Source organism: Rattus rattus, chromosome 14 (genome assembly GCF_011064425.1).
Source record: "Rattus rattus isolate New Zealand chromosome 14, Rrattus_CSIRO_v1, whole genome shotgun sequence".
Classification (NCBI taxonomy): Eukaryota; Metazoa; Chordata; class Mammalia; order Rodentia; family Muridae; genus Rattus; species Rattus rattus.
This window is the reverse complement of record NC_046167.1, coordinates 26,150,966-26,165,764: the sequence shown is the minus strand read 5'-3', so window position 1 is coordinate 26,165,764 and position 14,799 is coordinate 26,150,966. Positions and strand designations below refer to the sequence as shown.

At 40.2% G+C, this 14,799-nt stretch overlaps 1 protein-coding gene across 1 annotated transcript in view; it reads right to left on the bottom strand.

Moving 5' to 3' along the window:
* Window positions 1-14,799, bottom strand: part of Heatr1 (HEAT repeat containing 1) — a 40,686-nt gene that overhangs the window by 18,704 nt on the left and 7,183 nt on the right. Inside the window, 16 exon segments of the mRNA XM_032885299.1 lie at window positions 1,208-1,339; window positions 1,768-2,010; window positions 3,298-3,456; window positions 3,835-4,004; window positions 4,653-4,845; window positions 5,508-5,644; window positions 5,788-5,971; window positions 6,911-7,102; window positions 7,997-8,118; window positions 8,588-8,799; window positions 9,964-10,052; window positions 10,505-10,600; window positions 11,252-11,359; window positions 12,188-12,305; window positions 12,693-12,803; window positions 13,614-13,716. Coding sequence (XP_032741190.1) covers window positions 1,208-1,339; window positions 1,768-2,010; window positions 3,298-3,456; window positions 3,835-4,004; window positions 4,653-4,845; window positions 5,508-5,644; window positions 5,788-5,971; window positions 6,911-7,102; window positions 7,997-8,118; window positions 8,588-8,799; window positions 9,964-10,052; window positions 10,505-10,600; window positions 11,252-11,359; window positions 12,188-12,305; window positions 12,693-12,803; window positions 13,614-13,716 — 2,369 coding nt within the window.

The window sequence follows — 14,799 nt, the reverse complement described above, 5'->3', positions numbered from 1 at the left end:
TGGGCTACTATGCACACCCACAATGTATGTGGGATACAAACTCCAGTGTTCACACTCGTAGGGCAATCACTTTATCCACTCCTCTACCATTCTCTAGTTTAGTCAATTCCAGAAATGGAATAACCCACTCCAATGATGGCTAGGTTTCAATGCACAAACATAAGAAGCAGAACTGCAACTCCGTCTTATACATCGCATATCTATTTAAGTGAAATAAGGCCATCTTGCTCAACAGCAAGCCCCTCACAATTCCCCATTCCTTTCATGAAACAGGCAGGTGCACCTAACATGAGTAAGATCGTAGGTGTAACTCACTGAAAATATACATTTCATATAAAACAAACAAACAAAAATGGTGAGTGGCTTTGCCCCACCAACAGTTGTCCTGCTTCTGGCACATGGATGGACATGTGGCCTCTCAGCTTCTGGCTCTAGCTGCTTGTTACCACACCTCCCTCACCATTACAGACTTGTTTTGGAGCCATTTATGCTGTTCTTAATCTTGTTCAGAGAAGCTGCCTCCACAGTGGGTAGTGGCTACTACAAACTCCTAACCATTCAAAATACTGAGAATAAATGACTGTGAATGTTCAGCCAGATGGGACATCTATAATGACCTGCTCCATACCAAACCAAGACCAGAGAACATTGTGGTAGAGTGGGCAGACATAATCAAAGACCAGAAAGTGGAGAAGAATGCTGGGGTTACATGTACAATGTCATCTGTTAAACGTTAGCACGAATGGGGGAGGGGTTCCTGAGGCTCCGCTCCTGGCTCTGGAGCTGTGGACAGCAAATGGCTTCTGAGTGAAGGATAGCACTGGCAGTTTGCCTATGCCCCGGTGTATGACCCCACAAGCATCCACACATGGGAAGCACTAGTTGGACTTAGTGGATTGTTTCTTTTTAAAGAGAAGGCTTGAAGCCGGAAAGGAGGTATACTGACAGGGGACAGAGGGGGAGGAAAGAGAAATATGTGGATACGATTAAAGTGAATTGTATAATCTATGAAAAATTTAAAGAATAAATTTAAAAATAAAAAAATGGTAAAGACGTAAGATTTGGGTTTTGAACCTCTCCAGTACATAATTTCCTATGAGTCTTGTTAATAACGAAATCTGACCCAAAGAAAGGCTGTAAAACACAGGCGAAATGCTTTGTCAACTGGAAAGACTAAGCATGTACAAATACAAAGTTTGCAACTTACCCCTTTAAAAACACTGCCAACCGTCTGGACACAATGTGAGTTTTTGCAGTTCACTAACAAGTCAAACAACACACACAGAAGCTTCTGCTGAACTTTTCCATCTGATACAGCCGCAAAAAACGGCTTTGTAATCTAGGAGCAGAAAAACCCAGAAGTCAGAAAACAAACTTCAACCTAACTTTCCCTTACTATTAAAAAAATAAAATAAAATAAAATAAAAATGGTGCTTCATTATTCCATTTAAAATTCAATGCTTAAAAAAATGGGAGGGGGTATCTCTTAGTATTGTGTGCCTTGATGCCCGCATATAGAACTTTTGGGAATCAGTGCTCACTGCGGGTTCTGGGGAATCACTCAAGTAGTCAGGTTTGCATGACAATCACCTTTACCTGTGGCGTCACCTCACCAGCTTTTAAATGCAATTCTTTCTAATGGCCTGCATGCAACTTTTGTTCAGTAGGTAAACATACCTGTGCCTCTATAAGTAGGTTCAACCTATTAATAACTTACAACTGTCTTCATGCTTGATCAAGCTTGAGTTTCTAAAGGGAGCCACTGACCTTTTCAAGAGCAGTAATCTGAACGGTTGGCATTCCTGGGTGAAGCTCCTTTGTTGTGTGCATAGCTTTTATGAACAGGTCTAGACTCTTCGAGTCTTTTTGTAAAAGCGAAGCTGAATACTCATTGTATTTTCCCAGAGTGAGATGCAAAACAATGGCCTCATCTTTCAAGACAGCTGTGGGCTTCTTCTCCACCTTCTCTAGGAGCTGTTCCACCATAGGCAGCAGCTGGGCAAGCACCATCTAAAGACATAGAAGGTTGTCAGACTCATGCTCTGCTCAGGAAAGCTCATCTGACAGTTCTCTAAAGGACGCTGTGATTGTGAGGACAGAAAATATGACCTAAAATATGAGTAGATCAACAGTTAAGCATTTGCCAAAGCACTGCATTTCCCTCAACCACCATTTCCACTTTGACATGACTAATGTGAATTTAAATGAGGATGTCAAGGCTTCAATAATTAAATCATAGGTTAGCAAATCATGGCTGTCTAACAAATTCAGTGATGTCCTGCCTTTTTAAACTTTCATGGACAACAGCCATAATTATCTATTTCCATACCCTCTGTGGCTGCTTTCCCGAAAGTGGCAGATCTGAGCTGCAAAGAAAGATGGTTCACAGAGCCAAGAGCTGTTTCTTGATGTCTACAGAGTACTGCCTCTAACCCATTCCTTAAACAAAACCCTATATACTCAAGCTCCTCACAGAACATGGCATGGTGTGCACATATAATCTAGCACAGCTTTCCGAAACTCAGTTCTAAGCTAATTACAGTAACAATGCTGTGCTTTATAGGAAATAAGGAAAAGGGAAAAAAAACCCTGTTTACTATAAACAGAATTTTTCTCCCAAACATTTCCAAGTTGGGCCTGGTTGAACCAGAAAACAACCTCACAGACAGGAGTATGAACCATATTCACTCCTTTATACAAGAAATTTCATCAACTTGCAAATGTCCCTCCCCACTGACAACCCAGGGCTGATAACTGATACAACTGATTATAATATCAATTAATTTATATCCCCTTGTACCCACTTTATTTCTCTGAATATTTGTCAGTCAAGAGCAATGGGGCACCTGGGCAATCGAGGCAGGATAAGAAGGGACTTAAAACTCTGAACAGAGCAGACACCTCCTTCGCATCACAGGCTTCCTCAAGGACATAATGCAGGCTGTGCTTTTCCCTCCAGAAAAATACATGAAGCCATAAATTTTATAAGTAAGAAAAACCAGTTCCAATTCAGAGACTGCAAATATGTTTCTTTGTAGAGGAATTCTCCTTGAAAAATGGACACAAATCAAAAGCTATCTGGAATAGCGCTGATGTGAGATAATGCCCACAATTTTAAAGTGAACGGGCATTTGTGATGTGTGCTTTTGCATCCTGTATCCTTCTTTCCTCTGTAATTCTTCCTCCTAATCTGAAGAGCATTCTCCCCCTGGAGCACATGGTTGCTTCCTCATACATGACAGTTACTCCTCGGGTCAGGGACACATGTTCTACTGCATTCTGTGAAAACCTCCCTACCTCACTGTTCACATCCTGTAATACTTTCATCAAGTCTTTTGCAATGTAAGACGGGCAGTCATACACACAGTGAAGAAGGCTTCTCAGGGTTTCAGACAACTTATGGTGTGATTTCTGTTTCTCTTCATTCGGTAGTTCACCAAATAGTGTAGCCAAATCCTAGGATACCAGAAAGAAAGAAAAATGCAGTAAGAAGGGAAAACGAACTTTAAGGACTAAATATTCTAATTCTGGAAATTTCCAAATGGCATGACACTTCTTACACCTTTTTAATTTCTCTTAAATAAGGTTCCAACTAGAAAGAATATCAGTATCCAAAAGCTAGCTCACTGAAAGGTTCAACATTACTCTTTCATGCAAGGACAGCAAAATTGAAACACAGTTTATGACCTTTTAAAAAAAGGATCAAAAGCCTGTAGTTGCTGATGTGAACTTTAAATTATTGGATTAGTCCCACAGTCCCTGCAAGGCACAGGAAGAGAAGGCTGTTCCTGTTGCACAGGCCTCAGATCTCAACCTTCTTTGACAGTGGTCTACCTGAACCACATAGGTAGCATCTGAAGTGATCTCCTCTGCCTTAGGAACGAGGTGATCTATCACCAGTTGAAACTTTGAGGCTACTCCGCTGAGGGCCTGGAGACACTGAACAGCAGCTCTGCGGACTTCTTTGACAGGGCTTCCCAGATTGAGGAGTAGAGACATCACCACTAATGCCAGAGGGGAAAGAATGTGTCAGTGGGCAAAACTTACATAGTGTCAAAGGTTCACAGTGATAGGCTTCCTTCTAGGGCTGGGAGCACGGCTGAGCTGCATAGCATTCATCGGCCTGGCTACGGTCTCTAGCACTATTCCCACCCTGGCGGTCATACACACAAAGGTTCCCTCTCAGACTCCCTCTTCTGAAGACTGTTCACCATCTAATTATTTCAGGAAAATGTGGGTCATGTTTCCCCAAAGCATACAAATGAGCCCAGAAAATCTACTGTCACCATGTGCCACCACACCTGGCTTTTTCTTAATTTTTAAATTACATTTTTAATAAATAAATAAAAGCAAGGATATTTTCTGTAACTATATTTGGTAGCGGTGCAATCACCACTGACTGAGTGCAGAGGTCAGAGGACAACTTTGAGGGATCAGTTCTCTCCTTTCACTATGTGGGGACTGGGATTAAATTTAAGTCATAAGGCTTGGTGGCAAGGGCCTTTATCCTTGTCACCGTCTCCCCTATAGAATCTTCTACTTTAATAAATCATGTTATCTCTATACAATCAAGTACACGATTATATGTTCCCCTTCCTCAGCGTAAGATGTCTACAATGTACTAATTAAGATGATACATGGGACCCGCCTACCTGGAGATGCAGGATGTGCCAGCTTTTGTTTACTCTGTGTACTCTGAGAAGACAGCATCGCAGAGCCTATGTAAAGAGCTTGAGTCTGCAGCTCCGACTTCACAGTGCAGCTCAGTGGATTTGAAAGGCTAGAACCATAGGTCCACAAAGTGCAAAAGAACTTGAACAACTGAAGAACATCTTGTAGATGTACCTAATCAAAAGAAAGCAGAACCAAGTGAAGTCTAGTTCTTACTCAGATATGCTGTCTCTAGATCTGTTCATTACTGTACCATAACCACACGGGAGTGATTTGATGAATCACTTCTTCAATATTTGGACTTCAACCTGTTAGGATGTCACTTGAATGACATTCAAGAAGCCTCACTATAACTTTGCACTTGACAATACTGAACAAAAAAGACGTGTGCACTGACTAAAGGTCAAGACAAGGGTGGGACCCGGGAAGCTTCACTAAAGCTCTGGAAGGAGTGAGAGATGGCGACCATGCTGAAAGCCGCAGAGACAAGACCACAGTGCTTGCAGCATGGAGGTAACAAGGCCCAGAGAGGTCTCGTGAGCGACTGCATTTCCAGAATATCATCTTTGAACACTTAGCTAGTTTTCTCATCTTTAACTGACATTTAAAACACAGATGGAGTTGTTTGGTCTTTGAACACAACTGCTCATCAACAGGGACGCGGCCTGCTACTGCAGACTCAGCGCGCTCGCTGCCTGGCCGTGACTGCCTGACTGCTCTACAGGGCATGTTTACCAGCACGCACTGTTCACTGGTGGAAACAGACCTTATTATTAGACTTCAGGAGTAAAATAGCCGACACCACCTACAGCGGATGCCTGAGGAGAGCCACCTACCTTCACTATGAGCCTCATCAGGACCCTGAAATGCATGGCATCAGAAACCCCCAGCAACATTTCAAAGAGGCCAATGAGCAGGCACAGGTAGTGTCTGCTGTCTTCATCCAGTCGCTCAGGATTCCACCACATGGCACCTGAGGGGACATGGTGACAAAGAGAAGCAATGACAATCCTACACGAGCATGCTGGGGGAACTAGTCGTTCAAGTGAAGGTGAACCACGTACAGCGCTAAGAATGCAGTGCCTCATCTCATTAAAGACCATGGCCATGCCTTACCTGTAGGAAAAGATTTTGGAGCCTTCAGTGCAAAAATAAAAGATTTCAGGGAAAATACAAGTAAAATAGAGTCCTCCGTGGCAATCCTCTGGGCACCGTGGAGCTGCTGCACGTAATGCACCCAGAGCTCCTCCGGTAACCCTCTGTTCAGCATCAGTTCCAGATGCCACTCTGAGGGGACTTCCTGAAACACGAATGGAAACGGAAGCTAGCTTACCCTCAGAGTAGTTCCAAACAGAGTAGGGAGTGAGCTAACAATTGCTCTCTCACACACACACAGAGAAGGGGGAGAGAGGGGAAGAGAGGGAGGGAGGGAGGGAGGGAGGGAGGGAGGGAGGGAAGGAGGGTGGATGTTGCTACAGCTGAAAAGATACAGTCCTCAGAAAGGGCACTAATAGAGCAATGTGAAACAACCTGCAGCCTACACTGAATAAAACACAACTGTTCTATACTGCTAGCCCCAAAAAGACAGTCAGACATTAAAAGGGGCTCACTTGAGCCACTTTTGAACGTTTAAAGAAGTATGCTAACTTCACATAATTTTAGTTAACAATGTCTACAACTAGAATTTATAAAACTCCTGAGAATATACATAAATATGAAGTGTAATTCTCTTAGCAAATCCTGTAATGAGCAGCCCTTTGAAGTTCAGAAGATAAAAGAAAAATACTGATGCGAACAGCAGATATTAAAACAAGCTTGCTACCTCAAAATGGGGTACTAGGAACTTTATTAACACTGTCAGGGACAACAGTAGGCCACAGACACCTAGACCTACTGAAATATTCAACTATTTTAAATAAATAGGATACACTTTCAATAAATACTAGAACAAGTTTTGTGAGGAAGTGAATCACCAGTAGTTAGGAAAACTTGGGTTATGCACTGATAAAAACAGCAGGAGAAGAGTCAGTTATGACAGAAAACCTTCCAACCTTGGAACCCTGGGATTCAAGTAAAGTTCCTGCAAAAGCATGAGAGCGTCTTATGACACTCGCGGCTACAATTCGGACCAGCACCTCCCACTCCCCAGCAAGAGTCAGACTAAGCACAGCTTCTGGGCTTCAGTTTTGCTGTGACTATTAGCCCACACTCAACTTCCTGCAGACGCTGCACTCCTTACCACAGCAGTGATGATGCTTTTGAGCTTCTTTATTTTTTTCTGCAACAAACTGAACACTTTTATGGCGAATGGGAAGCAGGTTTCTCTCAAGGATGAACAGCAAGAGACAAGCACAGACACAATCACGTGAAATGCCACCTTCTGCTTCACGGTGTAGGATTCCTTTTCTCCAGCACATACTAAATCTTCCACCTTGAAAAATAAGCATGTTCGATTACTAGTAAGTCATGGCCTTTACAGACCATTTTTCTTTTTAATTTTTTAAAAAGATTTATTTATTATATATAACTATACTGTAGCTGTCTTCAGAAGAAGGCATCAGATCCCATTACAGATGGTTGTAAGCTACCATGTGGTTGCCAAGATTTGAACTCAGGACCTCTGGAAGAGCAGTTGGTGCTCTTTAACCGCTGAGCCATCGCTCGAGCCCCAGAACAAGCTTTCTATCTCAGGCCTATGTAGGTATCGTGTATAAAATAAGAGGACTTTTTAAGATCAGTAAACACTGATTACTAAGTCATTAGACACTCTTAGAAATTATAATGAACATAAATACACTTGGCATGTTAACACACTTAACCCACAGACCTAAAAATACAAACAGTAATAAAAATCAATAAATCAGACACCTAATACCATTAAAAAGTTTACTGAAGTACTTTCCTTTAAATTCATTTTGCTATGGTAACAATGAAAAGACTTCAATATTTTAAATATAAATTAGAAAAAAATGAGATTAAAAAGAACAAAGTATTCTCACTAGTCCAAAAAATGATATAAAATATTAAGAATTTCAGATAATCTTTACAACATGCTAAGTTAATCCCAGCACTTGGGAGGCTCAGGCAGGAAGACCAAAATTTCTAGGTCATTTTGGGCTATACAGTGAGTTCTAGGCCAGGTTGAGCTGTAACTCTCAGCTACAGCACCAAGGAAATACACAAAATTACCATTGTATTTGTTTAAAGCAAAACAGGGTTTAAGAATGAAATAACAGCAACAATTCAGAAGAGAAGCCGTGTGGAACGGAAATGGGAGCCTAATAAGCATGAGGAGAAGTGAGAGGGGAGTGGACAGCACACATACCAGTTTCAACATTGAAGAGCGGTCTCCTGAACTTAAATTGCTGCCCAGCAACTGAACCATCTTCTGATTTCCTACACCAATTATCTCTCTTGATTTCCTGCTTTTAATAACATTTTCAAGAGCTGTAAAAAAAAAAAAAATTAAAAACTCTATCACTTATATCACTGGCATTCCCATAAAGTACTGGGGAAAAGTAACTCATTTAGATAAAATATTTACTAGTTCTCTACAAAGGCTTGCTTTTTATTTTTAATCCAATTTTGAATTTGTCTAGTAGCCGAGCTTCCCTGTCTTAGTAAACTTAGAAACTCTTTTGTTGACATGTAACAAGTATCACTGTGAACAGCAGCGACAGTGGACTCTTAACTGACTCTCTTCTTTATAAGACAGTTATCTGCTTTATAAAGTCGTTTTAGGCCAGCTTGAGTTATAACTCTAGCCATGGCCTCAAAGGAATACACAAAATTACCTTTGTACTTGATTAAAGTAAAACAGCTTTTAAGACTGGAACAACAGCAAAGAGTGAGGGGGACAAAACGTTGTAGAGCAGAAGTGGACATTTAACATTGACTTTAACACTGACTTTCTTACCTTCTTTCCAACCTCTCAATAGAGGATGCAGGGAACAAATCCCTGATCTTGACAAATGTATAGCCATTTTCGTATCAGGAGACTCTACATCATTATCAATAATGACCATAAAAGGCAGCAACTGGGCAACCACCTGATTTGATAACTGGTCGTTTTTACTCAGTATCTCTTCTCTGACTAGTATGTTTGCTGCTAGCTCCAGCACGCTGTACCTGGAAGACATAAAAGTGCATGTGACTCAGACACATGCTAGCGTCTTCAAGTCAGCAAAATTCATCATCACACTGCTTTGGATCAACTGCCAATAGCTTGTCTGGTCTCCTAGTCAAAAATACTGCTCAGAGATCACCAAGATACAACCACAAATCCATTCTAATAAAGGAGTTATCTAGCCAATAACTTTGTCCTGTCAAATACCTTAAAAAGAAACAAAAACAAAAATCAACAAATGAAAAACAAGAAACCTGTAACTGTTACTATATATATATATATATATATATATATATATATATATATATATATATACACACACACACACACACACACACACACACACACACACACATACATATATATATTTTTATCGGACATCTCCGCTCCACTGGCCAGTAGAGATTCACTCATGTAGCCAAAAAAAAAGCACATCCCAGAGTGGCTCAGTAAAGAGCACTGCACTGGCTGCTCTTTCAAAGACCTGGGTTGTGTTTGCCACACAACAGCCACATGGTAATTTAACGAACAGTAAAATACCACTTCTGGGGAATCTGACACCCTCTTCTGGTTTCCAGAGGCACCAGGCATTTATGAGGTGCATGTGAATTTATGCAGGAGAAACACCCCCATGCATCACACTGCATCATACAATAAAACAAATATCCTTTCTGGGAAATGGAGACCTAGTTTTCACTAAGAGTGTGGCCTCTGGTAGATCAACATGCTCTACTGGATGGTCCCACACCAGCACATGGGCAGCACATGGGCAGCACAAACCTAGAGGGTTATAAAGGATGGATGTAAGACAACAAAACTGAGAGAGAGGAGATGAGGAGAAAAAGGTGGATCTAGGAGGAACTGGGGTACACATAATCAAAATACCGTGCACCCAAGCGCACCTGAGTTCAATTCCCAGACCCATAAGAAGGTAAAAACAGATGACTCCACAAAACTGTACTCTAACCTCCACGTGTGTGCAGTGGCATATGCACACATATGCACACAGACACACAATGAGAAACGTTCTTAAGGCTCTGTTCTACAATCATGAGCAAAGGTCAATCACAAAGTTACCGAAGTCATTAGCCAGAAAGGAAGAATAGTAATGTGAACTCGATGAGAACATCGCTAACAAGAGCATGAACACAGAAGCGAACACGTACCACCCCTTATTCTTTGAAAGTTCTGCTCTTTGAAAGAGATTCAGAATGTTTGAAACCGTCTCTTCTACACCAAAGTGTTGTTGAAAACTCTAGAAGAGGAAAAAATACCATGAGTAAACATTTACTTGCTAAATATTGTAAAGCGTTTCTAAAATGAAACTGAAAAATGATTAATTATTAAGAATTTCTCCCCAGATTCTAATGTAACTTTTTTCTATGAGAACTTTTCTCTTCACTTAGAACAATTTCTCAAAAATTGCTTTCATGACCCAATTTGCCATGGTCATGGGACACCGGCTGTTAACAGAAAGCTCTTACAGCAATATTAAGAACTCACAAAGCATTCTTCCCTTTTGTAGTACTTCCTTATCCAGCAGATTGTGTAGTCTAACTACCCCTTTGAGACTCATGACCAGACTTAAGTCTATACTCAGCAAAGTAATTTCTAAGCTCCCATTCCTGCCTAAAGTCAAGGACCACGTGCGAGGAACAAGAAAGTATTGACAAATAAAACGTGCACATCCACAGAATGCTTACTTACCCCAAAGGCACTCAGAGCCGCTGAAACAACATCCACATTATCATCACCTAACCGAGTTAGAATAGCCTCTTTAATAAACGTCTCATCAATGCCCTCCTGAGGAAGAGAGAAACAAATCAGACGTTACAACAAAGAAGCTCACAAACTTAGAGACACCTCAGAACACCAGTGCTGAGACCACGGCCACCTCTGAGAGCGCAACAAAATCAGAACCAGGCCATCAACAACAGGCCTTCTGGGACTGGTGACCACTACAGGCCTCTTCCAGTCCCACTGAACATAATACTACACTCTAAATACCATCTTTTCATTAGGGAGCTGACCTTAAAAAGAGAGAGCCCATAGAGAGATGATAGGTCCTTAGATGGCTCTGTGGGTGAAGGCCTTTGCCGGCAAGCCTGACAACCTAACTTCAATCTCCCATAGTGGTCCGCTGACCCACAAGTTTCTCTCTGACCTCTGTGCACACACCTGTGTATATATGCATAGGCACCAAATACATACATACATACATACAAACATAAACGTAATTTAAAAATTAACTATAACCTTTAAAATATAACAATATAAAAACACAAAACAAAAACTCTGTAAGGCAGATATTTAAAAAAAAAAGGTAAAAATTGACTCATCTACAATTATACAATATAAATTCTTTACAGAGACTCCAATTTCTTATTCTAGAATTAGATTTGTTACTTACTATAAGGTGGAAAAAATCAAAAGTAAAAGCTGTTTGGCACAAACCTTTGATGTTTTCATGATATTTTTTAGGTGATTAACAGCCAGAAGTCTCACAGGAGCCAATGGGTGATTCAAACTGAGCATCAGAGAGGTATCAGAATCCTCTAAAAACTGTAGGCCAACATAATTAATGTCATTTAATCTCAGCAACATATAACCAAAAATGAAAACAAAACAACCCACATCGCCCAGTGTACTATACAACAACCATAAATATAGAAACAGAAAATTACATTCATCTCTAAAACTTAACCAACACGTATGAGTTAGAACACACGAAAACATGCATGTTGTACATGGTATGTTCTGTGTACTTGTGTGGGTTCACTTTAAAGTAACTCAGCACTTCTCGTGGATATTTAATTCCAAGTGAAAGTACTAAACTGGTACCTGACTGAGGACAGAACACAAAGGAGCTAAATAACAAAGACACGCTCCAGCTTAGGCGACCATGGAATCAGACTAAAAGTGACAGCTACTTGATTGGAAATGCAACGGCACTGAGAGTAATAGCTCAATTTCAAGAGAAAAACTGCATTTCTCTTTAAAATATTTGTTTTGAAGGCTAATTATAAGAACTTCTGTGTAAACATCAGATTTCTATTGTTTAGGCTTGAATCACCAGATTCAAGATCTAGCATGGTCGTGCTCATGTGACTGCAGGCTCCTGTACTGGTAGATGCACGCCAAGAGGAAAAAGGCATGCTGGGAGCCTGTGAAGCCACCCTGTGGTGACTTAACCAACATCATACGAAATTCCCAATGTTTGCCTGATATTATATTCTTCTCCAATTATGATTCCTGCCCTAGAGCTCTATTTCTAGTAACTATCAAACTGTATAAATCCTCAGTTCTTTGAAGATTCAAAGAGGGAGGAAAGCAGAAAATTACTACCTGACACTCTCCAAATAACCGCACCACCAATTCTTGTCAACATACCTGATACTTCCCTCCACTTGTAGAAAGAGAAATGAACTGGTGGAAAAGCTCCTGTTTTTTAAGGCCTGTAATCTCCTTCAGGTGTTCCTCTAATACAACATCCAACGTTTTGGGGTATCTATGCAGGAGTTACACTTCGTCAGTACTCTTGATAGAGCTGTTAACCACATTCACCCACGTACATAAAATACATGACATTTTAAGTTACATAGAGTGAAACTTAATTTTAATACATGCTATCCATAAAGGCTAGTGTTGACCAAGCTGTCACTATGAAGACAATAAAGTCTCTAGTGTAAAAATATTATACTGTTCACAAACTCTTACAGTCCCTGTTTCCTTTTGTCTTTCAATATATCTCATTATAAACATACTGTCCCTTTCTGAAAAGGAAAAAATAAAAACAAGTAACCATAACCCACTGCTTTAAGACACAGCTTGCAAGTTATTTCTTTGAAGACCAGTCAGTAAACAATGAAGATGATATCCACAACACTAAACTTACTTGCTTTCTAAAAGTCTGACGAGTGGAAGAAACTGCTCATTAAGCAAAGCCACTCTATTAGCTTGGGTTTCCTCCTGGGAACTGTATGAAATATATTCTTCAAAAAGACGGCTGCAAAAGAAAGTGGAGCACCAGCAAACACGGGTTATCATTCATGGAATTCCCTGCTATGTGCTAAATGCTTTATAAATCACATCTCTAATAATCACACTTCCATAGGAAAGAAATTACATTGATTTTGCTTATGAAAAAACTAGGACATAGAAAATCTTCCAATTTGCCTGAGGTCAAACAAAACAGCAACAATAGTGACCCTTTCTCTGCGAAGAGTAGGGGAGGGCTTTAAGTTTTAAAGGCTGTTCTGATTCCACACTGTAAACTAAGCCTCCGTGAAAACAAATTCAGGCAGCTCCCTTTCTCACCTAACATAGTGGCAAAAGCAGACCCAGGAGGACTGGCTTCCAGAACTACTACTCTAACTGACGTGGTGTTAGCCAGATCCAACCTGTGTCCACTACTACACTAAAGCATGCTATTCACCATATAGCACTGTCCGTCAACTAGGGAATGAAAGGGGGAGACAGAAATGCCTTTCAGAGAAAAGGAGGAAATAATTTCCACCACACACCCATTCTGGGTGACATTCACTGAGTTTTCAGCTTTGATGTGCTATTTCAGGCACTACAGCCCATTTATTAACAGAAGAACTTAGACACTTGTAAACTTAGTTACAACTTATAAGAAAATTTTGCATTTGCATTTTATGCTGTCAACTCTTAGACTCAATACCAACAATTAGTGCAATGATATAAGCATTGCAAAATATGTTAAAAAGCATTCAGAAAAGCACTCCTAAATCCTGAAATGTATACTCACCCATAAATGTGCACATCTATCAGAAGCACGCTAAAACCACCTTACCTAGCCAGTAGGTGGTCTAAGTTGTTCGTCAGTGGTATTTTTGTAAGGACTGCTTCTAAGTGTTTCTTGTAGATCTGACCATCGATCCCTTCAGTTTCTTCTCCTTAATATGTAACAGATGGAAACTGAATTAGGGATATTCTTTTTGACAGGCTCATGATTAAATTTACTTACAGTGAACAACTTTTCTAGTAATAACATATATACTATCTAACTTAACCTACTTTCTTTTTATAAAAAGGCTGTTTTATTTATGTGTATGACCATGTACACCGAGCTCATGTACACCAGATGTATGCAGTAGCCTGCGGAGGCCAGTGGACATCCGATCCCCTGGAACTGGAGTCATGGACAACTATGAACTCCCCAATATGGGTGCTGGGTACTTAACCTGGGTCCTCTGCAAGGACAGTAAGCACTCCTAACAGCTAAGGCATCTCTATAGCCTTCTTTTACTTATATTTGAATATATATTTTCTATTGAGTACGTTACAGTTTTCAGACTGTTTCTGTGTATACTACTCTCATCTGTCTGTCACCTGAAATTCTCCATACTTTTAATAAGTATAATCATGACACAGGTATCAATAAAGTGCAAATATCCTGCTTCCTCAGATCACACTGAAAGTTAGCAAGGCTGGGCTACCACCTAGATTTCTGAGAGTAAATAAGCTAAGATTTCATGTCAATGCCTCCGGACTAAACCAAGGTTGCCATCTTCTAGAATTTACTGCAATAAAAGCTTGAAGGTAAGATTGGGTCATGTAAACCTTTTTTACATCTGACTCAACATAATTTTAAAAATGCTTTTCTTAGTATCCATCAGATTTAACATAACTTAAAGACTTTTTGTTAGTATTCTCTAAGCAGTAACAGAACCAAGTATTTACTTTCTTTTCTGTTTATTGAAGTAAAGGGAAATAATGCAAATTAATCATTTTCTTTCATAATTTGGATTTTTATACATGAAATCTTCTTGGCTTACTTCCTAGAAGCTGGATATTTACTGTGAATGAAACACTAGAGACCAGTTAGTATCTAAAAGGGGAAAAAAGGTTTACTTGGCCAAATTCTCTCATTCCTTCAGGCCCTATCTAAATAACAGAATCCTGAGAAATTTCTCAGAATAACAGGTTCCCCCTTCAGTGAACCTGCCCCCAACCCTAAAGATTTTTCACTTAATAGA